The sequence below is a fragment of the Adiantum capillus-veneris genome, chromosome 27 (genome assembly GCF_014529385.1).
Source record: "Adiantum capillus-veneris isolate H3 chromosome 27, ASM1452938v2, whole genome shotgun sequence".
Lineage (NCBI taxonomy): Eukaryota > Viridiplantae > Streptophyta > Polypodiopsida > Polypodiales > Pteridaceae > Adiantum > Adiantum capillus-veneris.
Window position 1 is genome coordinate 137,569,839 of NC_140957.1, and position 26,273 is coordinate 137,596,111.

Sequence of the window (26,273 nt, forward strand, 5' to 3'; positions counted from 1 at the left end):
ATGTCTTCTGAGGTCCGAACCACGATCATAGCACAGCTGTATGGAGATCTTGAGTTATTCCTTGCACTTCGAGCGTTCCTTAACGGAGAGCTACGAACGGGATTACCACAGTTTGCGCAACCAAATAGGCCTGACTCGATTATGATTGATGAGGAAAATCATGTGCAATCACTTGACTTAGATGGACACGAGTCCGTGATCGAGGTACCCATTAACGAATTAGGGCAGTATTTTGAAGGCGACGAGTCTAATGCGACCCTACCCATCACTACCAAGGGATTAACTATAAAGGGAATTCTTGATGGTGGTGCGGGAGTTAGCATCGTTACAAAAGATTGTTGGGAATCCATGGGAAAACCCCGCCTCAGTGTTACTAACATTGTGGTAAAGATGGCAAATGGTACCATAGCCAAACCTATGGGGATGCTCAAGGATCTTAAGATCAAAGTTCTAGGACACAAGGTACGACATACGTTCATTGTAATGGATTTCTCTAAACACCTTATGTCATATGAAATGATTTTAGGACGACCATTCATGAGGGAAGCACAAATGGTTCATGATTGGTCTAAAAATCATGTCGATTTGCAATTCCAAGACTCTGTCCTTAGAGTGGATTTGGTGACTGGTAAGGTACACCCCTTAGGGAGTAAAACCATTATTGATCATCGCTCTGACACCACAGTTCACTCGGCCCCACTACAATATTGTTACACTTGTAAGAGGGATACAGACATTGGCCAAGATTCTCCTTACATGGATGTGTTACCGGGTATGACAGAATCAGACAACGTAGACTGGGTACACCTAGCTGCAACCATAGATACCTGGGGAAATAGAGGAACCACTTGGGTCACACCAGAGGGGGAAGAGGTACCACAAATTGCACCTCTGAACATGATAAGTGCCATACATGCATCTTCTAAGGGCAAGGCAATTGTGGACCAATGTGACAGTGACACCGATAGCTCAATAGAAGACTTTGACCAACACGACTTGGACACTGACTCCCAGAGTGAAACGGATTCTGAATCTCATGAATTAGAGAGTGGAGCAAGTTTAGAGTCAAAACATTCGGAAGGACCGAGCACATCAACCGATGATAGCTCCCCCGAGAGTGAAGAGGACACCAACGAGGACTCCTTTAGTGAGCCAGATCTAAATGCAAATCAAAAGCAGGTCTCAAATAAGAAAAAGAAAAACCTTAAGAGGCGTCGATATCGAGCCAATGTACGTGCTAGGATAAAAAAGAAGAGATCCTCAGCAGAATGGCTCAGTTATATAGGGGCATGTGATGCTCATCGAAAATTGGTAGACAATTGGGGTGAATATCTCCAAAATGTTATGTGGTGTAGACCACGACCCCATGACATAGCCCAATTAGAGATCATAGACAAGCCAAAGTTGAGCCGCACTGCAAGGAGGCGTCAAAACCAAGAGTTAGCTCGACAACACAAGAAAGCAGAAATGGAAGCACAAACCAAAGCACAACCAGAATCCACAGACTTGCATCCTGCACCAGAACATTTCAAATCTTACACCACAGGGGAAGCAAAGATTGTGTACACAAAAGCCCAAAGAATACCTATCGATGGGAATAATGGAATCTATGATGGTCCGGCAATAGTTAAGGAAATAGAATTAGCTGACCCCGGTGAAGAATCAAAACCTGTTTTTATTGCCCAAGACCTCACAGAAGTTGAAGAGGCGGTCCTCAAAGAGCTTCTCAAGGAATTCAAGGACGTATTCGCTTGGACATACCATGATATGAAAGGTGTTCCACCTTCTGTGGTCCAACATACAATCCCTATGATTAGCACTGCGAAGCCCGTACAACAAAGACCCTACCCGATGAATCCTAAGTACGCAAAGATCATTCAAGAAGAACTAGAAAAGCTTATCAAATGTGGGTTCATATATCCTATTGAACACTCTGAATGGGTGTCTCCAATAGTTATCGTGCCAAAAAAGAATGGGAAACTCAGGGTGTGCGTGGACCTCAAAAAAGTTAATGCAGCTACTAGAAGAGACCATTACCCCCTACCATATTCCAAACATGTACTCGAAAGAGTTGCAGGCAAGGAAGCTTATAGCTTTCTAGATGGGTACTCAGGCTACAACCAAATCACGATAGCGCTAAAGGACCAAGCTAAAACTGCCTTCATCACAGAATTTGGCGTGTTTGCATTTCGTGTGATGGCTTTTGGCTTAACAAATGCCCCTGCTACATTCCAACGATTAATAAACACTGCTTTTAAAGAATATTTGAGAGAGTTTTGTGAAGCTTTCTTAGACGACCTTTGTGTTTACTCTTCTTGGAAGAACATCTATCATGTTTGCGGAAGGTGTTTGAAAAGTGTAGGTTATATCGTATCTCATTGAACCCGTTCAAATGCCAATTTTGGGTCAAGCATGGAGTTATTTTAGGGCATATAGTATCCAAGAATGGTATCTCAACCGATGAGAGCAAAATTAAAGTGATTCTAGAGTTACCACCACCAACCAATTACAAGGGAGTTCAAAGGTTCATGGGACACGTGGGTTATTATCGACGGTTTATTTTATTTTTCGTTGAGATAGCACGTCCTTTGTACAAGCTTCTCATTGAATTTAAATGGACTGAAGAGTGTGACCAGGCCTATGAACAATTGAAGAAAACACTAGCAAGTGCTCCGATTTTAAGGACACTTAACTGGGATGTCATTTTCCATGTGTATATTGATGCATCAAACTTTGCTATTGGGTGTGTTCTCACTCAACCAGGAGAACATAAATTGGACTATCCCATTAGCTTTGCAAGCCGTCAATTGAACGATGCTGAAAGGAACTACACCACTACAGAGCGAGAAGGTTTGGCAATGGTTTATGCAGTAAAGAAATTTCGCTACTACCTTCTGGCAAACAAGTTTGTATTTTATGTGGACCATCAAGCGTTGTTGTATCTAGTAAACAAGCCATGCTCCACAGGAAGAATCACACGATGGTTGTTAATTCTTCTGGAGTTTGATTTCACGATTGTAGTGAGACCCGGTAAAAGGCACGTCATGGCTGATCATTTGTCTCGCATACCCAATGGTGAAGCCCCTACAGGAGTTGATGATGAATTACCCAATACTTCCCTATTCATAGTTGAGACTATGCCTGAATGGAGTGAGAACATTGTTAACTTTTTAGTTAATGGTTTTCCACCCAAGGAACTTCGTAAGGATATCGCTCGAAGGCTAGTAAAAGAATGTGAACCCTATTGTTTGATTGCCGGAACTCTGTATAGATTAGGCAAGGATGATATTCTTAGGCGTTGTGCCCGCGAGGATGAATATTTGTATATCTTGCAAGAAGCACATATGGGCATAGCAGGAGGACATTTTTCAGCAGACCTGATTGCTAGAAAGGTGCTGCAATCAGGCTATTGGTGGCCAACTTTATTTAAGGATGCATCACTTTTTACAAAAGGGTGTGATGAGTGCCAACGTTACAAGACCACACAGCGCAAAGACAGAATGCCCTTACATCCTATTAAAGTAACCCAACCATTTGAAAAATGGGGCTTAGACTTTGTAGGTCCAATTAGTCCCGCAGCTCGCAACACTCAATCTCGATATATTCTAGTTGCTACGGACTATGTAACAAAGTGGGCTGAAGCTAAGGCTTCACAAAAATCTGACGCGAGGACAACAGCTAAGTTTCTTTTTGAGAACATTATCACAAGATTTGGTTGCCCTTTTGAAATTGTTAGTGATAATGGTACCCATTTTATAAATGAGGTAATAAGAGAGCTTACCACGACCTTTATGATATCCCACCATAAGTCTACACCTTATTACCCGCAAGCTAATGGACAAGCCGAGAGCACCAACAAGACTCTAATCTCTATTTTAACCAAGACGGTAGAAGCTAATCGCACTGATTGGGATTTGAAGTTGACATCTGCTCTATGGGCTTATCGTACTGCTTATAAAGTGGCTATTAATTGTACGCCATTCAAAATGGTATACGGCCAAGAAGCGGTTATGCCTTGGGAGTTTGTCATTCCTAGTCTTAGGGTAGCTTCGCAAGAAGGATGGAATAGTAACCCCTTAACCGAGCATTTGTATATCTTAGAAAAACTAGACGAAGAGAGACAGTTGGCTGTGCAAAATGCTCTGGTGGAAAAGGATAGGAGAAAGAAGTGGTTTGATCGCCATGTGAAGGACAAGGACATCAAAGTTGGTGATAAAGTCCTTATGTATGGAGTACGTAAAGAGAAGAAAAAGTTGAAATATGTTGGTAAAGGACCATATAGAGTATGTGAAATTACCCCACAAGGTACCCTTCGTGTGGAAACTCTTGATGGAGTTGAAACCATTGGATTCCTCAATGGGAGTAAATTCAAAAGATATTATGATCCTTTAAGCCAAGAAGAACTACGGGCCATTCATCAAAAGAAGGCCGCCAAAGCACAAACCGAGTTAAACAAGATACAAGCTCAAGCTGAGGCTAAGGAGCGACAACAACGTATAAGACAAAAACGAGAGGCTAACCTTGGAGTCACAAATGCATTCCACGTGGAAATCGAAGAGGATGGGTTGGACTTTGACACACCTCTACGATACCCTATTGAGTTAAATAGTGCCTATGGAAAAGTGTTATATAACGCCTTATTGGACACGGGTGCTAAATATAATCTGCTATCCTATGGGGTGTGGTGTCAGTTAGGGAAGCCACCTCTATCTGAGAGTATTATCCAAGTCAAGGGTGTCAATAAGAAAAAAACTACGGTTTTTGGAATCTGGCACACTTCTGTCAGTTATGACAATGGGATTGTAGCTCAAGACTTTTTGGTCATGCCTACTGGAACTATGGAGGGTAATATAAACCTAGGCCGCACGTGGATGATAGCCACCAAATGCACTATTGATTGGGGGACTGGGGGTGTTACAACGCAAAAACCAACTCTTAGCCCTACCACTCAAGCCATAGTCCCTGAGATATTGCCTAAGGAAATAAAACCCAAGACATTGCATGTCCAGGAGGTTGAACCATACGTCCCCATAGCCCAACTCTCTAGAGCTTCAACCGATGTAGTTGAAAGAAAGCTTGAGACACACAAGAACCATCCTAATATAACACAGAAAACATACAAGTGGGTCCCTAAAGCCTCTGTAGTGAGCATGGTTGATGCAAAAAAACGGAAACCTAGTAAGAACCGTCCCACTCACTCCAAGAAATGTAAAGAAACGTTGCGTTGGATTCCTAAACGACTATTGGAAGCCCAAGGATACTATGAAGGGAATGATCAAATATGGGTGCCCAAACGTAAAGTGTACTCTTACCTGTCACTTGGCCCATGTAAACCCAATCCTGTGGCTCCAAAACAAATTGAAAATCGCGGAAAAGAAAAAATCATGGAATGTTACACACCCGATCTAGAGCTAGTTTGGGTACCAAAGAAAGAACGATTTGTTCCACCTAGCTCAGGAACAGGGAAATCAAATGAAGCTTCTTGCTCTTCATGTAGTTCCTCTACGCAAATAGAAGCTTCGACACAACCTCCACCTACCACTGTACATATCCATACAAGCACGAAAGAGTTTGCACCTCCCGGGGTAAGTTCACCACCTACAACAACGTTGCAAATAAAATCATGGGAGAGTACCTTACCACCCTTGCAACTAGATGAAACGCATAGGGCGGTCGAAAACTATTGGTTAAAACCTTCACCCATAACAACTTGGAACAATTGGTTTCAAAAGGTGACGACCTCATTCCAAAAGGTATGATCTACCCAAGGAAGGGGGGAGTGTTTGCTAACATCAATCATTCACTCGCTCCCCTCTCAACCTTCCTCCTTGACCTCTCAATTCCAATCTTAGGGAATGTATATATATATAGCCTTATACTCACAAAAAACAAAAATAGTAAAGAGCAAGAGCGACTAGCAACGAGAGAGCACCCTATCAGATCTTACATATAAGTCCAAATTCACCGTGTCAATTCAAGCAACACACAAAAACAACTCTTATGTTTTAAAGGCCTAACCAAATCTATCTGTCTTGTCAGAAATGGCTACTTCACCAGAGGCATGCACTTCTATTTTCGATGAAAGGTACCCTTTGTCTTTTCCTCAAGTGTTCTACGTATGCTACCCTATACTTTCTTGCGAATGGGATTTGATAGAGAGCCTTGCATGTGAGAGAAATTTTGAGGAGTTAGAATGGCTGATACGTCTATGGCTAACTAGTGATCCATACCCAGTAGCAAATGTGTCTCCAATGACACATGCTTATTCTTTTGCACAAGATGAGTATCCACGCATCGCGAGGTTCTTGATTAGCATGCTTGCACAAGAGGATGATGAAGAGGAACTAATAGAGACCGAGGAAGACTATGGCCTCACGGACAACGATTTTATTTATCTAGATGATGAGGATAGAGGCCTAGCCTTAGGGTGGCCACCCGGTTTATATAATATCCTCTTTCCTTGATTCTAAAAGGGGTGACAGATAGGTAGGTTAGGGGTCTAGATTGTGTTTTGAGTTTGTTTTTTAGGAGTTTTAATTTTTCACACTGACACGCCTCCTAGAGGTATAGTGCCTGTTTTTGGATGTGTTAGGTAGGACTTATATGGATCTCCATCCACATGCCTGAGGACATCTGCTTCAACGAAATGAGCCACTCCATACCTCCATGTGTACTACTTTCCATGATTCATGTTGGTGGATATGTGTAATTGCTAATAATGATTTTTCATTCTTTGTTTAAATGCAATAGTTATGATGTTATCTGCCATTATAGATGTATAAATTTGTCTTTGCTTAAGTTGATTGAACTCCAGTTTAATCTTATGGATGAGCCTGGAGATTAGGAGACCGTGACTTTAGGTTAACTCATTTACTTGACCACTAGGCCTAGCTAATAAAATTATCCGAGTATTTGAGACCTTAGGAATGTTTTAGGCAGAGAAAGGCTTGCTCACTCAAACAACAAAAAACACTAGTGCGAATACCAAGGAAATGGAAGCAAAAAAAAAAAAAAAAAACATAAGTGCCACAAATGAAAAATCTTACGCTGGAAGAGAAATCCTGGCTTGAATTGGTACTTCACTCACATGTATTGTCTATGGTACTAGAGCCCTAGAGGTTCCCAGTGTGGGCGCTTTTCCTTGAGAAGCAAAAAACCCCGGACATACCAAAAAAGCACACACGTCACATGATTGTGACCTAAAGTAAAAAAGTATTAAAAAAAAAAAATAAAAAAAATTAAAAGACTTCCATTGAGCTTACACTTAACATTTCAAGCTTTTGTTTGCAGTTGTGAGAGTGAGTTGGCTAATCAAAGCTGGAAAGCATAATTAGGGAATCTTGCATTTAGATAATCTTCTTAGCTTAGCTAGTACTAGAGTAGTTGTTTTAACCTTAGTCATAGCTAACTAATTGATAGATTCACCCATAAGCTCAAAACTCTTGATTAATTAATTTACTCAAAGTGCAATTTATTTGTCCTTAATGGCAGTCTAACATTTCATAAATCTTGCATTTACTCATTTCCACATGTACTTTACATTCCCCTCATGATTTATGGCCATATAATTCCGCTTGCTAAAACAGTGACTTTGCCTTGCAGATTCAAATCTAGATGCTCTACAACATGGACATACCAAGCTTCAACTCAATAGCTTCCGAGGACAGAATCTACATCAGGAAGGGGGGCAATGTTAACCCTCGTGGCTCACGGACACCCTATCACCTACGACGGACACTGTAACCGTATTATTTATTTAAGTAGAGTCAGGCATCGGGCTTGTCGGTCCAATAGGGAAAGGTAGAGTGATCGCCGATGAGAGGCGCACTCTAACACGAACATGCTAGGGTTAGTTGGCTAAGCATGGGCGCCCAAGTGTGAATGGGGTGAGCTCACATAAAAGCCAATTAGACCTGAAATTGGGGGATTCTCTCATTGTGCAATAGAAGCTGCTCTTGCTCCATCTCCACCTTCTCCTTCACCATCTCCTTGTGTGTGTGCGTGAGAGAGAGAGAGAGAGAGAGAGAGAGAGAGAGAGAGAGAGAGAGAGTGTGAGAGTGTGTGTGCGATCGAGCGTTGCGGCGGCACGACGGCGGCGAGGCGGTTGAGCGCGGCGTAGCGGCGTCTCCCTCTTCTTCGCGGCGAGGAATCCTCTACGGCAGGAGCATAAGGCGGTGAGTGACACACCATTGCCCTCTTTGAGCTTACTAGTTAAACTAGTTGTGTGCTTGGAGTCGTCTGCGGCTCGTACACGGTGTATCGGCAAGTCCCTTGCTTCGACGGTGCGGCAAGGAGCGCACACCATAAAAGACCAAAGAGAATAGTTGGTACCATCCAATTTGTCTTCGGATGTAAACGCACCAAAAATCTCTTTCTTCGTAGATTGAGCCATACTGTAGATACACACAAGAGAGCAAAAGAACCTCCAAGAGATTCACAAATCTCCTCTCCAATCCAAGCAAAACTCTACACAAAATCTCAGCACAAAGCTAAGACAAGCTGCTTCCCAAAAGAACTGTTTACCTGAAGAAAATCTGTCAAAAAGCACACCCTCTTGATCTAAACGCCTCCGAAAAGTAACTTCTGCTACGCTGCTCAGAACAAAATTCTGAGGGCTCGAACGGCTTCGAAAGGGGGGTAAAACTGTAGGTCACCTGATCAGAATACTCCCGGAACGTCGAGGATGCTCCCACGAGCAAATTTTCCGAAAACTGCCTGAAAACTGCGATTGCGCGCGCGGACGCGAAAACGCAAGTAGAGGCTCTGGAAATCACCTCGCTCTGATACCAATTGTTGAAGATGATGAAACAGGAAACGGAAGGAAGACAGCAACTCAGAGTAGGAAGAAGATGGAGAAAGAGAAGACACAGAGCTTGTGTGCGAGATCTCTGTAGTCTCTCTCTCTGTATTGGAATAATAGAGTATGTACAAACTCAGAGCTACAAAGCTTATATGAAACCCTAAGAGATAAGGTGTCCTTTCACACCGGATGTCCAGGGGGAAAAACCCAGTGGGAGAAAAGTGCCCCTGGTGAAGCGCGTATACACACTAACACTACTACATGTCTACAGAAGCACCACAAGTTAGCCACCTAAAACTATTTTTGTGTAATTTGAAAGATGCCAGTAGGAAGGGCAGAGGTGCTAAGGAAGGTATATTCATCCTCTTAAGCATATCCCTTATAATCTCAGAAGGGTCTTTTGAGCAATGAGAGAAGTCACTACTAGTGAGTCTTTGTTGAGTTTCCTTTTGTACTAGTGCTTTAGAAATAAAAAGTGGGTTGTTCGGGGCCTTGTCAATAGATGTAATAAGGTATTAATTTTTGAGGGCAGTAAAGATAACATTCATATCCACATCAGGATCTTAACCAAATTTTTGAAGTAGCGAGCCAAGACAATAATCATAAAAAGCTAGCTTAACAGTATTGATGTCCAGCCAAAGGGGCAAGAAGACAAATTTTTCATATAAAAGTCTTAGCATAACCGAATAAAGCTCTTCAAAAGCCTCATGCAGATTAGGGGAGCAAGAAGGTATGTGATTCAACCCTTACATGAGTACTTTCTCAACCTTGGGGGGAACTAGTAGGTGTTCTACACTTGCCAAAACATGACCAAGATTAGGTACAAACCCAGGGTCAGTCGGGGTACGAAAACAAGGAGAAAGCTCAGAGGTAGAAGTGAAAACATGCTTCTGGTTATAAAGTAACAACTTTAGCAAAGGTTTAAAGCTCCAAGTGAACATACATTTCTCCCAAGATGGGGACAAAACAAAGTTCAAGCCAAAAAAGAACACCCCAAAAAAAAGTTGCAGTACAAGATATTAATAAAAAGATGATCGTTTTTCCTTTGCATGGGGGACTAAAGAGAAACGTCCATTAGTTTCTTTTGAAACCTGCAACAATAATCAAACATCAGTTATACAACAACGACTTAGCACTAGGGAGGCAGCTTCGGTTAAAAGCCTGTTGTACATGTCCATTAGAGTTGCAGATGGTGTCCAAGGTTTATAGGGAAGCTAGGGGTATGAGAGGTTGTTGGGGTCATGCAACTACCGGTAGAATGAACTGGGGATGTGGCATTCCAATTTTGATTAGGGGGAGGAGCAGAATATGCCATCTTGTTATTGCCCATAGGCCTTTCCCTACCACGATTAGGTTTCTGGAATTCACCCTGGGCCCGTTTAGGAGTCATGCCATCATGCAACAAATACTTGCCGAGGGAGATAGCCTTTCTAATGAAGGCATCTACCTCTGAGATGTTACTGCTGGGGGCATACAGCTGGCCGAACAAAGCCACCTGTTTCACTGCATCTTTGAGTTTTTCTCGGTAGAAGACATGGATTAACAGAGCTTTGATAGCCCCTTGAGCTTCAGTAGTAGCAATCCATCTTAAGAAGGTTAACATGGACTTCTTAAGGGAAGGGCCATGAAAGAATGTTGACACGTAATGTAGAATCATCCATATGGCATGGTCAAACAATAACATGTTGGCATCCTTGCAAAAATCCCCCTCTCCCACATGGTCACATCCACACTTAATGAATGGCCAATGCACATTCCAGAGTTGGGTGGTATAGTTAGAATCCCGGCCAGTAGTGTTGATTAACCCCTTCACTCCAAGAAGGCATCCCACAGAGGCATTACATCTTTGGGTTTCAAAGCTGCTCATAAAAAAAGGGCATGCCATTAAATAAGACTCGATAATAGTGGAGCAATTATTATGTAGAGTTTGCTGCATCTCAATTTTATCTGCCTCCTTGTCCCTATCATTTTGATTAGTGTAAGAAACGAGCCTTCAATTAAAGGGGCAAGTAAGGCAAAATTGCCAAGGGTCCATGGCTTGTGATTAGCATCACTCAAGTAGACCTCTAGCAACCGAGCAGGGATATACGGGTCTGTGTAGGTTTCAAAGGGCTTCTTAGCAATACCAAGTGAGGAGCTATTCATGGAGAAATTTTGTGTAGTAATAGCTACCTCGTCTTCATCAAGACCGTCAGGGATCAGCCAATTTGAAAATGTGGTAGGAGGTGATATAGACAAGGAAGGGGCCCCTTGGAGTAGATGCTTTTGCTTGATAAGGGGGTCGTTACGAAGCTTTTTGCCATGCATATCCATAAACTTCCTCATAACATGAGGGGAGTTTTCGAGCCATTCACGGTGTTCCCTGCCATCATCATCTTGGATATTCCAAAGATTAGCAGTAATAGCCATGAGCCTTGACACATCAGCAACATGGTTATCTTTAGCCAAAGCATAAATATTGAACCAAGCCGGGATATTTAATTGAGCAAGTACTAGTAAATCAATAGTGTCATCCAAAGCCACAGTTGCCTTATTTGCATCCATCAAAGTTTTATGGAAAGATGGATCTTTGATGCAAAAAAATAGGCCTTGCACAATAGAGGGAGGAGCCGTTATGCTACCATCATAACCTAGGGCTGCAAGTGCAGCATCCCATCCACCTAAACTTGCCTGTAGAAAAAGAAAATAAGCGAGCCGAGAGAGAAGGGATCAACATTTTAAAGATGATAGGTAATCAATAACAACTACTATCACCACAAGCGTGTGTGTGTGTAGGTTACAAAAGACCACGGCTCTTCAAAAGGGTAACAAATGGAGAAAAGAATACCATTTTTTGGTTAATGAGAAGAAAAAGCTAGAAATTGATCGATAGGCATGCCATTATCAAACCATAGAGAGATTATTCTTGCAAAAGCATTTAGGGTAAGGGGTTCCTCTATACCTGTTTGCATCACAGCCAACAAAAGAAAATTTCGTTAGTCAGTGGAAGACAGGTGTCACAAAAGAAGCCCACATGTTATAGATGTCAACCAAAAATACAATGCAAAGGAAATTCCTTATAGTAGGAAGCTGGTACCTGGGTATTGCTCTCCATAGCTATTGGATTGTGTTGAATGTAGGAAAAGGGGCCCAATAACCGCTTTGTTAATAAGGAATTTTTTAAGAGGAGCATTGTATGGACCAAGAGAGTTCCTAAAAAAATTGGTGCATCGGCCCATGTGGTAAAAAAACAATTATTTATGGGCATTATATGTGTGTGGGTGTAGAATTTACTAGAATTATGCAAAGTGAAGCCTCATTTTAGCATTCTTAAACTATAGAATGCAAGAAACGTCAAGACATGTCATGATGTGAAATAAAAAGATCTATTTAATATTTAAACCAAAATAACATTTAAGGTAAGTCTCAATCATCACCGAAAACATTGAAAGTATGCCCAACTCAACTCTCCTATAAGGCTTCTTTTACATAGCCAAAAACCTCCTAAAGAGGGAAAAGAGTTCTCCAATGGTCCTAAGTGTGCTCACACATATCACTATGATAATATGGTAACATTGCATATAATTCTTTATATTATCAATTTATATCTTAAGTTTTTGATTGAAAACCCTCATTTTCATATCGAGAAGACTGTTATCAACACCATTACTTTTGGATAGTTTTATGAACTTTACATAATTATTCTTGAAAACAATTTAGAGGAATAATGTAAACAACAACTCACTGTAGCCACTATTCAAGGAGTTTACATCAAAAATAAAAATTAATGTTCTATTTTGGCACACTATACGTTCCGAAATGGAGAGAGACTTTCAAACTTGTGTCATCCAATGCACACACTTTTTGGGCTTAGACTGTGACTCATTGTTTTACCTCCCTTTAAAGGTCAACAAGCGGTCCAAACATTCATAAGGGCAAGGCTTTAGAAGATATATCTTTGGGCCTCTTCTATGCTATACTTAACTATTCACTCTCATGTGCACCCTCTGTACTATTTGGTGTTTGCTTAGTCTTCTAGTCGTAATCTTCCTCTCGTTGTAAATCATAATAAATTGGTTCAATAAGAAGGAAGAAAGAAAATACTCATTTCCCTATGTGGCGCCGTGTGCAATTCTTTGATTATTGTTTCAAGTACTCCATTTGTGTTTGTAATTGCTCATTGATTATGTTTATGTGAATACAAATTGTGTTACATAGTAGGAAGAAACCAAGAGGCTAACATATATTGCTTAAATCTACATAATCCAAATTGCTAATGCCAACACCTATCTGTTAAAAATGATAATAATTTACATACAATGACATAAATCTGAATCTAGATGTCTTCCTGAACTCACAAGAAATGGATAAGTTTATATAAGGCTAGAAAATGCAATGGATTTTGGTGCTCTACTAAGAGGTAGCTTATACTTACTATATTTGGGACTTTAGAGTATCAAGCCCACAAGGTGTAGTGGTTAATTCAGCCCACTAAATATTGTGTGTTTATGTCCAGGTTCAAGGCTTGCAAGCCATACTATTTTTTCATATTGAGTGAAGACATACAAGTCACACAATGGCTTGATGCTATTTAGATGGTAAAGTGTTAAGAGGAAACTGAAAAATGATTAATTCCTACTTGTTGCTATGATAAGAAGACAATGTTATAAGTTTGAAACCTATTCTAATGTATAGTTGAATGTCATAAGCCTAACAATGATATTTTAGGGTTGATGCTCTAGTTCTGGTTGGGGTCCTCTCCTTTCTCTCGTAGGCCAACTCTCTTAGACGTTAACAGCTCTATTCTCTCTCTCTCTCTCTCTCTCTCACACACACACACACACACACACACACACACACACACACACACACACACACACACACACACACACACACACACACACACACACTATGGTACTATAGGTATTCTGGTTATAATCTAATATAAAACACCCCCCCAATACCCCCCTTCTACACCCCCCCCCCCCCCATTGATCTAGCCTGGAATTTGCTGGGACACTTCAAGTGATACTGCTCAAAATATGCCATATAAAGACCATGGGACCTGGCCCTTGAGTAATAAAGCTAAAAATGTTTCCCCTGGCGTGTTGAGTGTGATTAAAGTCTCTGTCCTCATTACGCCGAGAAGGTGGTCTCTTCTCCCTGGCTATGGATCTCCCCTTTCATGGGTATCTACGTGCCGTTTGATGCTACCTCACACTCACAAAGGAGGGCGGCTCGGCTCACTCATTACTCACGCTCAGAGGATTGACAGTCCACCCTCTATTTAAACAGGTGAGGGCACACCTCTGCCCCTCACTTAGCCAGTGATTGTTCTCTTGTGTTTTTTTCTGAGAGGATTTACTGCCTGCTTCACGAATGGAGCTATGGAGCTCACCACTCAAGTATCTCAAGTTTTTTTCTACCCTAAATTTGCCTCGCTGCCGGTTATGCAGTAAGCATTACCATGCTATTTTGTTAACACAGTAGGGAGAATGCTTTTCAATAGCATTGTGGTGGTTGTTTTACTGCTTGCGGTCGTGATTGGTTTTTACAACTGTCGATAATTGTGGTTCTTGTACACTGTGCGTATTACTCATGAACAATAGGTTATTATGGTACTCAACATGGAATGTGTTGCTAAAAATGGTTGGCATCTACTGCTTGATTTCTTTCGAGGTATAAAAAAGGTTTTTTCCTACTGTTTTTTGAAAGGAAACTGTGCGCAGCATGGCTATAAACTGCTATATCATCATGTAACTTGGGATTCTTCAAAGCCGCTGCAGGGTTTTACCGTCTGTAGACATTACCTAGTCTTGGCATAACTGGTTTTTTTCAAAAAAATGGGGTTATTATGGGCCTTTGTAGCATCTGAGGCACTGGGTACTTTTGTACTACTGTGCGTACTCACATTCTGAGTGAAGGGACATAATTTATACTTGGCAATAAAGCTAGATATAACCCACCATTTTGGGGTTGCTAATGGTTGATGGAATGGTTCTCTGTTCACTTTTTTTGAAGGTAAGTATATGGCAGTTTTGGCTTAACATTTATATGGGAAGAAACCGAGCAAGAGCTCTGAAAAGCTTGTACCTCAGATAAGGATGGATTCCTACTACTGATTTAGTCGCTGGTATTAATGGATGGCATGTTGTCTACCGCTTTTGTCACTTGGTAAAACCTTCCGTATGGAGGGAGTGTTAAACTGTTGTACCACAGTTTTCGGACCCATGTACTAGTGTATGTTGCTTTTATAGGAAGGAATATGATTCATTACATTCTATGAAGGACCTGATCGTTATGATTTGGATTATTTGTGACAATGCTTTACATCATTTGCATTCACAGTTTGTCCTTATTTTTTGGACAGGCTAGGCCTCTACCACTTGGCTAGCTATAAGTTTGTAACTTATAAGAATAGATTGCATTGGACTCCATTTGTAACATTAAAATAGTATTAGTTCTATACTTAGAAGGAAATATCTATGCTTGTTTACTGATAGAACTTCACTAATATGACAAATAAATAACTCATCAAGCTTGTTTTTTTGGGGGAATATACCACTCAGATTAGAAGGGGAAATCTGTCACTTAGATTATAAGTGATAATTAAACTTATAAACAAAAAAGTTTTACTGTGGACTTAGCTTGTTAAAGGTAATTTTTTTAAATAAAATGGACATGGATAACAAATGGTATGGTCCATTGATACCTGTAAAATACATCCAAAGCTAACTGAACTGTTGTTTTGTTTGGGTGGATGCAAGTAAAGACTCTTATCTTATCTTGGAAGGTTTTTTTACTTTGGCAAGCTACCCTACTTTGGATGGAACACTCACCGATGACTTGAGAAGTTCTTTTACTTTCTGCCTACTTAAAATGGATCTCTTTCTTACAAACATTGTACTTAAATGATTTTAATACTGAGTTGTTTTTGTACATATCTATTCCTTTTTCCATTGCTAGCTGTCTTTTGAATGTAAAACTTCAATTATGTTTTATTATCTAAAATTTGACAATTACACACACACACACAAACACACAAAATTCTTAAGCGTATAAGATTTTTCATCTATAGGGGGGCCCCCCCCACACAGAGAGAGAGAGAGGGAGAGAGAGAGAGAGAGAGAGAGACACACACACACACACACACAAAAAAGTCAAGGCTTTCGATAGTGCCATAAGATGTGATTTGTTTGTATTGAGCGTATCAAAAATTGGGATATAAGCAATTGATGAACGAGAGCGCGGGGCGCTTCGTGCGCTTTCATCAGGTGCCTTCTCCATCGCACCAGATCTCATCAGAACTTACGGCTATGGTGCCCTCCTCCTCCGCCTCGCCTCCCCTCGATCTGCCACCTCGTCTCGCGGATATCGATGGCCAGCTGCAGGATCATTTTCGAGCCCTTCAGTAGGCTCTCTGTCCCATTTTGACCTCTATTTGTTGTGCGCTTTTCCTTACTTGTGCGTGTTGTGCTTCTATGTCCTTGTTGGCAGTTTTCCTTCATCATTTCCTCCTCTGAGCTTGCTCTAAGCATTATCTGCGTTTGATCTGTTTGGGCGTCAATTTCGTGATGAGCATTTTGCTATGCTTGTGAAGTGCTGCACTTTTGTGTACATGTTGTGCTTGGCTTTATATACATTGCCCAGAAATTTTGTGTTTTGACTTCCTGTGAGCTGGGATTTGGTGGATGTGCTCGCATACCCCAACTGAGCATGCAGCCATGTCTGCTCTCTATCATATTGTGAGTTTCAACAAGTAAGTTTCTCGAGTTAAACAAGTCGAGACTACACAAGATAACGTGGCTTGTGAAAACTTTAAAACCTAGAACCGTGAGTTAATGCTCAAACTGGATACTTTGAAGACACACCTTGAGAATAGCATTAAAGGTATCGATGAGAGAGCATGGTCGCACTTATTCTAGAATGGGAGACCAAAACTCAAATCGCCCTATTCTATGCACAACTCCATCTTAATTAAGGAAGAGAGAATAGGCTCATCTTGATTTCTTAGAAGTGAAAGGGAGGGATTGGATTGGCCGGTTGCTCATCGAAATCAAGGGAAGAGAGAATAGGCTCATCTTGATTTCTTAGAAGCGAAAGAGAGGAATCAGATTGGCCGGTTGCTCATCAGGGTCTTTTGATATTGCGGGCTTCTGCTCAGGAGGCTGTTGAGCCACTTGCTCTTTTATGTGATGTTGCTTAGGGCTTTCTTCAACCACCTGCGTTTTTGACACTTCGAAACGGTTGAGTCTTTTGAATGACCTTAGCTTTTGACAAGGTTCTGTAGGCTTTGTACATGTGAAAATGATACTGGGCTAGAAGCTTGTTCAATGGGTGGAGAATAGGTAGTGGTGATAGGGATAGATATAATGAGACTTATAGTGATTGAATTGTGGGTAAGGATCTTGAACATGAGAGGAAGATGGCATGCCATTAGGTCTAAACTTAGTCTTATTTTTTCATGCGCCCCTGGTGGTATTTCTTTATTATTATCAAGAGGTTTTGCAACTATGTGCAACCACACATTGGGTCTGACGTTTACAATGGCCTATTTATAGGCACCTAGCCTTACAAAATCAACTTAAAAAACAGCCTCAAGTCAACTGCTTTTAATAGTTCCCCTCAAAAGCTAGTACAAAAGCTGCCACATAACTTCTGGTTAGTATAGTTGCCATGTCAGCCTATCGTACATTAGCCCGCGTTTTTTTGTGGGAATTGCACCGCAATGCCGGGTCTGTAGGTACGGATTTGGGCGAGGGCTCTTAGATGCTTGACTGACTACTCCTTTGATGGCCTTCTGGGTCATTAGCTTGTCAATTAACCCCCCTTTAAAGAAGAGTAATTGTTAGCCTTTTTTTGTTGAAAGAAACATAGTTGAGATTCTATTAGTTGAGCCCCCTTGGAGTGCCCAAATGGTCCACATTCCAAGGGGAAGTAAAAACTCTTACAAAGAGGTTTGTAGCAATTACAAGTCTAGTCATCGACAAGGTGGTGAATGGGCAACAGATCCACAACTGCATTGAGCTAGCAGACCCACAATTGCACTGAGCTTGCAGACACTCAAAGTGGAAAAGAGCACAATCAACAACTAAAATGAGAGTAGACGAGACATGGTGGAGCGAAGCTCCCCACCTAGATGCATTGGCTCTTAAGTCAGGCTCTCCTTGCGATAATTTTGTATTGCTTGATAATCACAGATTCAACTGTTGGAGAGTCGCTTTGCAATCTACAACCGTGTAATGATCTACAGAGTGCTTTGAAGGCCTCGTCTTAAAGACACCTTGCACAAACAATTTCAGTGATATTTTTTATACCCAAATGTTTTGACGTCCCAAAGCTAGAGCGTCCTCAAATGGTGAATGCTTTCAATAGTTGTTGGAAAAGCACGGGGGTCTCATTTTGCCGTGTCACTTGCGTACAGAATGTTCTCATCCTGTCCGGTAGATATATGCCACGTCATCAATTTGTGATGTATCTGCCTCTTAAGAGGAGTAATTACAGTTGCAAAACAATCAATAAATGCAACTGGCTTGGCACTGACAAGACAGTAAATCCTTTGCAAAACACATATAGAAAATAAATTTTAACATTTACTCTTGAAAACTCAAAGTAGTTAAGACACGAAGCGATGGAGTTCTGCTTCTAGATGCACTGGCCCCAAAGTTTGCGATCCTTTTGGTACTTCTTTCTATATTGAGAGGAACATAGTACAATTGCCGGGGAGTGCTCCGCTATGTGTGACCACACATTGAATCTATAGAGCTAAGCCGCAAGGCACTTGTCTCAAGGCTTCAGTCCTAAAAGCAAAGGAAACAAAAAGGCTAAAGCTGACGCAAATCCCAAAGAAATCGATAAAATTAGGGTTGCGTTAAAATTTGCCATGTCATCAATTGCAAAAAATTCGCCGCGATTTAAGGAAGCCATGTTCTGCCACGTCGTTAATAATGATCTTTGACTCTCCAGCCGGCGGCTATAGTGCCATGCTATCACTATTTGTGACATGCCCCCCTCCCCCCCTTCCCCCAAAACCTTAAAAGAACAGTTAATCGCCCTTGACTACACTTGCAAAACAAACATAAGGCAGAGAATAGCTCAGTAGACACTGACTGTCACGTGCACATCTAACCTCACGTGTACGTGGACAAGCTACTTCATGACATGGGTTCAATTTAGTTAGCTTAAGAAGTGTTCTGGCACTTTTGTGAGTTTGTTCGCAGACCGTGCATGTCCAGACACTTAGAGTAGATGCATATCCTCTGGTTGCACACAACATGATCATCAGATTACAGTGAGAACCCATGAGGAGCATTTTTACAGTGCATAGACCTTCCCTATTTTAGCCAATTTTCACTTATTATTTTTAAGTGACTTTTCTTGGGAACTAGGTAGGGCAATTTTGATAAGCAAGTACATAAGAAACCTAGCGCTAGCATAATCTGGCAGAAGAGGTAGCAGGGACCTGACATCCAATAGTGCACCTTCTCAAGCAAGACCCCCCCCCCCCCGGGTAAGAAGACTCGGCGTTTTCAGCCATCAACAAGAAGCGCCAACGTTTTTCTTTCCATTGCAGATCAGCCCTAGCGTTTTGCATTTGCAGGCAAACCTGGCGACAATAGGACTAATCAGATCAGTAGCATTTTTGCAGTAGTACACACATCAGCCCTAGCGTTTTTGAGTTTGAAGAGCACCCTAGCGTTTTTGCAGATTCGTCGCGATAGGACCACAGAAACATCAGCGTTTTTAGTTTTCAGCAATCAGACACCGCAATAGAAGTCCTGAACCTTGTAGATCTCACCTTCCCACAACAGATCCTCACCGCACGGCTAGATCCATCGAAGTTTGCAATTTCAGCCCGGAAAACGTGGATTTCAGCATCTGCGTTTCAGTGCATAGTCGTTGCATCATCGTCATCGCTGTCGTCATCGACATAGAGTCAAAATTCAGCAGATAAAGATTTGCAGGTTTCAGCCATTAGCGTTTTTAGATTTCAGCCCGTCTCGTCGTCGTCCTTATCGTCGGCAAGTTCAAAGCATTGTAGAGATTTGTGCAATCAATAGTAGACCGCTCTCGCCATAGAGAGTGGGGCCTTCGGAGGAGGGTTTGACAACATTCAAGTGTCGTATTCTTCTCTCTATCTCTCAGTCTCAGCACCTTCATTCATAGTGTACACTTTGTCTGTGTCCATTGCACTCTCTCACTAAAGGAACGGAAGGCTCTCCCTTCCGTAAGTAAAAGGAACCCTTGAGCACAGTTCGGAGCGCTCATCTTGAGCAAAGTTCAACATTCACTTCCGCTGCACCTTACAGAGCTTTGACAGTGTTTTGTATCACTCAAGGAAAGAACCACAAGAATTTCTTTTGCTTGTTGTAGTCGCACGTAACCCAAGTCCTCTTGGGCGTGTCGATTCCTAATCGTGTTTTGAAGAGTGACAAGAATCCCAAGAAAGAAGGGCTTTTCAAGCCTCCCCTTGTTTCTCTTTTCACTCATTGAGAGCGGACCGTGCACTTAGCGGCCGACCAATCGACGTGAGGTGGAAAAAAGCAACCTTGGTGTGAGCGCAAGGCTGCCAAGGGGTGCGGCCGTGAGAAAGGGAAGAGCTTGGGTGCAAAGAGAAGATCCTTTTCTAACACAGATTGCAAGCTAAAGAAGAACCTCAAGAACCGCAAGAATCTCAGGAACCTCAAGACTCAAGAACCTCAAGAACCCAAGAACCAAGACTCAAGAACCCAAGAACCAAGAACCACAAGAACCCAAGTTCCTCGTGAACTTAAGAACCCAAGCCTTCAGTGGATGATCATCACTCGAAGAGGAATGGATACTTCGCATGGAGGTGATGAGCATGGCAGTGGCGAAGAAGAATTTTCTCCACCAGGAGGTTTTTTTGACCCTCCCCCTTCTCCGTTACGCCAAGGATTATACCAGATCCTATGGAGGCTTTGGTCAAAACGATGATGGACAGGAAGAAGTTACAACAGGAAGCGCAATGCGCCACCTTGGAGCGCGAGCGCGAGGAAAGAAAAGGAGAAAGAATGGCAGCCATAGAGCATAAATATGAAGAAAGAATGGTAGCCATAGCACGTGAACACGAAGAAAGACGGTTAGAGCTTGAAGCACAGAGAGCCCAACACATGCAAGAGTTGTTCCGACTCTTTTCTAGTGTGCAGGTGCAGAGTGACGAGAATCAGGAGGAGACCCTCTCAGTCTCTTCTTTTCCAAAGCATGACACACATGATTTGCATGATAATGATAAGCATGATGATTTGCATGATCAAGTTGTGATTATTCACGAGCATGATGATTTGCATGATCAAGATGTGATTATTCACGAGCATGATGAACTGCATGATAATGATGAGCATGATGATTTGCAGGATAATGATGTAATTGTTCACAAGGATGATGGTTTAGTGAATACTTTGTCTAGTGAAGCTAACCTCATTGCAGATTCGATCGATCACGAAGAACCGATCTTGACTCTCGAGTTGAGGTCCAAAGAACCCCCACAAGAAGTATTATGTGTTCGAATGATTAGTCAGCACTCATTGTTCGAGTGTTTCATTCGTGATGCTTTCCTGTATTTTAGTCACCGTCCTTGTGTGATCCCTTTTCGTAGGCATGTCATATTGTACGATGAACACGATTCACTCATGAATGAGCACGGATGTATGCGGATTACTCATGAAAAGATGAAATGTTTGCACCCAAGGAATTCACATTCCATGTCTCTTCCTTGGCATGACACAGTATCCGAAAGAGCACAAGAAGGATTGAGCATCAAGCATAGGCATTTCCATTGTGATTTGCCACAGTTGATTGATTTAGATCAGAAAGTCAAGATTCGACCCCATTGTTTGCGTGTGTTTGATGAACGGTTTGGCACTCCGTCACTTTGTTCATCTGCATTGCATGCACAGTTTTTCGAAGGAATAGTATTTTCCTAGTTACTTTACATGGAATGGGTATGTTCATGTTTTTGTGTTGAAAGTGATTTCAGGAATTTTCATCATTTGGAGATTCTTGAAGAAGGTAGATACATGACTATAGAAGCAGTTGAAGCATCGATGGAGCCACAAATGACTTTGTGTAGCGACTTTGTGTCGCTTTCGGCGCGGCCCAAAGAAGCAAGCGTTGCAAACCTTTATGAAGTTCAAGTATCGCATGACCTACGCATCAGAGTGGACCGGCGAAGAGTCCTTTCCAGGATTCCAGACGCTGTTGGCGATCTCCGTCGATGCCATACAGTTCGGTACCAGTATCTCACTTTGAAAAGGAGGGGATGTCACGTGCACATGTAACCCTATGTGTACGTGGACAAGCTACTTCATGACATGGGTTTAGTTCAGTTAGCTTAGGAAGTGTTCTGACACTTTTGTGAGTCTGTTCACAGACTGTGCATGTCCAGACACTTAGAGTAGATGCATATCCTCTGGTTGCACACAACATGATCATCAGATTACAGTTAGAACCTATGAGGAGCATTTTAACAGTGCATAGACCTATTTTCCCTATTTTAGCCAATTTTCACTTATTATTTTTAAGTGACTTTTGTTGGGAACTAGGTAGGGCAATTTTGATAAGCAAGCACATAAGAAACCTAGCGCTAGCAAATCTGGTAAAAGAGGCAGCAGGGACCTGACATCCAACAATGCACCTTCTCAAGCAAGACCCCTCCCTCCCCGGAGCCATCAACAAGAAGAGCCAACGTTTTTCCTTCCATTGCAGATCAACCCTAGCATTTTGCATTTGCAGGCAAACCTGGCGACAACAGGACTCATCAAATCAATACCGTTTTGCAGCAGGACACACATCAGCCTCGCGTTTTTGAGTTTGCAGAGCACCCTAGTGTTTTTGCAGATTTGTCGCGACGACAGGACCACAGAAGCATCATCGTTTTCAGTTTTCAACAGTCAAACACCGCAATAGAAGTTCAGAATCTAGTAGATCTCACCTTCCCGCAGCAGATCCTCACCACACGGTCAGATCCATCGCAGTTTGCAGTTTCAACCTGGAAAACGCAGATTTCAGCATCTACGTTTCAGCGCGTTGTCGTTGCATCGTCGTCGTCATCGACATAGAGTCAGAATTCAGCAGATAAAGATTTGTAGATTTCAGCCATTAGCGTTTTCAGATTACAGCACGTCTCGTCGTCGTCGACATCGTCGGCAAGTTCAAAGCATTGTAGAGATTTGTGCAATCAATAGCAGACCGCTCTCGCCATAGAGAGTGGCGCCTTTGGAGGAGGGTTTAACAACATTTTGGTGTCGTATTCTTCTCTCTCTATCTCTCAGTCTCAGCACCTTCATTCATAGTGTTCACCACTTTGTTTGTGTCCATTGCACTCTCTCACTAAAGGAACGAAAGGCTCTCCCTTTCGTAAGTAAAAGGAACCCTTGAGCATAGTTCGGAGCACTCATCTTGAGCAAAGTTCAACATTCACTTCTGCTGCACCTTACGCTGACTCTATGCTTACATGCATTTCACCACTTCAAACCATGCATTGGCACAGAGACACAAGTCATTGAGCAATCAAAATCACATTCACATCACTATCTCCATCGGGATGCGAGACATGAACCATGATCATTATGAATTATTTAGCCATCACATCCGGACCGCAATGATCATTTATAAATGTCTTGATGCACTAAATCTTGTCACTTGGGTTTCACATCGACAAGAAAAAATGCTCAAACAAAAACAAATGAAAAAGTACATGTTCCGTTTAGTTCTTTAGGGCATGCCACATCATCACTTTAGTACATGTTCCATTGTTCAACCCACTTTAATTTTATATAAAAGTGACGCTAGGGGTCATTTCTCAAGCATAAGTCAATACCCTCAGTACAAGCACCAAATACGTGCAATGCCTTAGCATCTCTAGCATTCTTGCACTAGATCAGCCCCCAAGACAACAAATCAGCCAGCATTTTCAAATTCAGCCCTCAGATCAGCCAACGTTTTTCAGTTTTCAGCCCATCGCCACATCAGCAACAGTAGATCAACCCATAGCTTCGTCGTAGTTGCAGATCCCATCAATTACCCTAGCGTTTTCAGTTGTGAGCCCTTAGCCTCACATATCCAAGCATCAGTAGCAAGATCCCATCAGCATTTGAGCATTTAGGACCATTGTATTAGCATTTGTGCAATCCAAAGCAAATCTCTCTCTAGAGAGGGGGCCCTTGGAGGGGGGTTTGGGACCGAGGGGGGTTTGGGACTCCATCTGTAATAGACTTGGACACCCTAAGTCGGGAATATGGCACGACACACGAGAGAACACTTTAAAATCACTTAGCAAATTGAATCACAACTAAAGAGAGATGACACAACCCGACGTAGTTTTGTGCCCAGAGGTATCGGCCCCAAAGTCTGGCGCTCCTTTTGGTACTTATTTTTATATTAATACTCGAGCAAAGTACAATGTCCGAGGAGAGGCCCAATGGGCTGTTGAAAACTTTGGGCTGCAATGGGAGGGTAGCACTAGCAAGACCGGGCCGTGACCGGCGAGGGAACGACGCCAAATCTGAAAACGCCAAGCTGATCTGCTAGGAAATGCAAGCCTTGGGCTGATCCACTGTTGTTGAGCTAAAACGCCAGGACTGATTGCTGACGCAAAAACGTTGGTTGGTCCTCTGCAAGCTGATCCTTGGCTCTATCTGCTACTTGTGCCAAAACACTAGTAGATACACTCCCTTTATAGTGAAAAATTGGGTTTAAGAACTTCTTAAGGCTTAGATAGGGCAGAACCTTTGTCAAAGTTTTTAAAATAAATCAATAAAATTGACTTATTAGTAAACTTGACTTCGGTTAAGTTTTCGAGTGAAACTGTGGCACATCTGCCTACCCGGGAATTTGATTGAGCGGGGAATGGCTCGTTGGATTCCTTTGACCTAAGATTGCATGCACGTCGTGCTAATCGCCCACTGCACTGTAACAACATTTGTCAAAACGCTTGCACAATCCATTTATGCAATAGGGTTCCAAAAGTGGAAAACTGAATCTAATGTACTTGTCTGGACATGTAGGTCTTGCGAACAGGCTCACAAAATTACCAATACGAATCCTCCTAGAATTCTAGACACTACTATCTAGAGATAGGTACAGAATTGGCTTTGGAAGTGATGAAGTGTTAGACTTACACCACTCTGTTGCTTCACTCAGGTCTAGGGCATACATGTACGCCTAGTATGTCTCTCGGTTAGCCACCCACTACATTATCTTGCTGCCCACTTCTGGATCGGTCGCCCACCTTGTATGGACACCCATCCTTATTTTTTCACGCTGGGTCGTGGGGGTTTTCTCTACATTGCCCTACCTCCCCTTGGGCACCTATATATGGGGCTAGGGGGGGTTACCCACTGCTTAGTCACAAATATTGATATGTTGTATTGCAGGTCTCTTGCTCTGGTAGTCATGTGGGGACTGATTGCCCCCTCTTCCACTCACCAGCGTTTTCTCTCTCTCTCTCTCTCTCTCTCTCTCTCTCTCTCTCTCTCTCTCTCTCTCTCTCTCTCTCTCACGCTTCCGCACACGAGCACTCTCACATGGTATCAGAGCTCAGGCTCTCCATGGTCCAGGCGCACCTTCCGCATCAGGTACTCCTCCCAAGAAGATGATCAGCCAGCGCTTTTGCAAGAAGAGGCCAACGCTCAACCTACAACAATGTTCCATCGGGAAGAGCTTGCGTTTTCAGCCCATCTGCTTTTTGGCAACAGAAAACCCTAGCGTTTTTTTGGAGACTGCTTGGTTTTTGCTCTCCTTGGTGGTGATCACCTCCTTGCTGCCAGCGTTGGCCCTTTTGGGCACTTTCCTCCCCGGAAAACCCCTCCCTCCAGCTGCGTTTTTCGGAGCATCTGCGTTTTCAGCCAGCAGCTGCGTTTTTGACTGGTTGCTGCGTTTTGTAGAAGAGGGGGAGCACTAGCCTATGCCCATTATGGATCTTGCGACCACCAACCCTGCTTGGCATTTGGTGCCTCGCCGGCCCTGATCCTCTTTGTTTACAACAGTTTTCAGCCTTTAACCATTGCTATTTTCTCTGTTTTCAGCCCTCTTGGGGTTGGGACTTTGATTACCCACCCATCCCAGACCCTCTGCACCGCTCCGGACCTTGCCGGGAGCGTACGAGCACGCTGAAAATCGCTGCACAGCAGTGTTTTCATCACCTCGCAGTTGCGTTTTTGGGTGGACAGCAGCCTCTTGGCTTGTGTTTTTCACAGAGGATGAAGTTACCTCCTGCCAGGACACCATCCGATGGTGGTCCATGCGGTCTCTCAGTGATTGCTGCTGTACATGGTAGTTTCACGTTGGCTTGATGCACACGATCCTTGAGAGATCCATTCATTCCAACCATCATTCGGCGGTTGCGCACTCCAGAGGGAGTGGTGACTTGTGGTTTGCTTTGGACACACCTATGCACTCAATAGAGGAGTTCACACGAGATATGGCCATGCTCATGGCATATGGGATTCCAAGATTTCCAGAGAGGACATCACCA

General features: G+C 42.6%; 1 protein-coding gene across 1 annotated transcript in view; it reads left to right on the forward strand.

The window, feature by feature from the left end:
• The first annotated feature begins 15,999 nt into the window (after positions 1-15,999).
• LOC147422817 (putative plant SNARE 12) overlaps positions 16,000-26,273 on the forward strand; it is a 55,936-nt gene continuing 45,662 nt past the window's right edge. Inside the window, exon 1 of the mRNA XM_086502508.1 lies at positions 16,000-16,190. Within this exon, the coding sequence (XP_086358634.1) occupies positions 16,015-16,190 (176 nt within the window). The 5' untranslated portion in view covers positions 16,000-16,014. The remainder of the gene's footprint in view (positions 16,191-26,273) is intronic.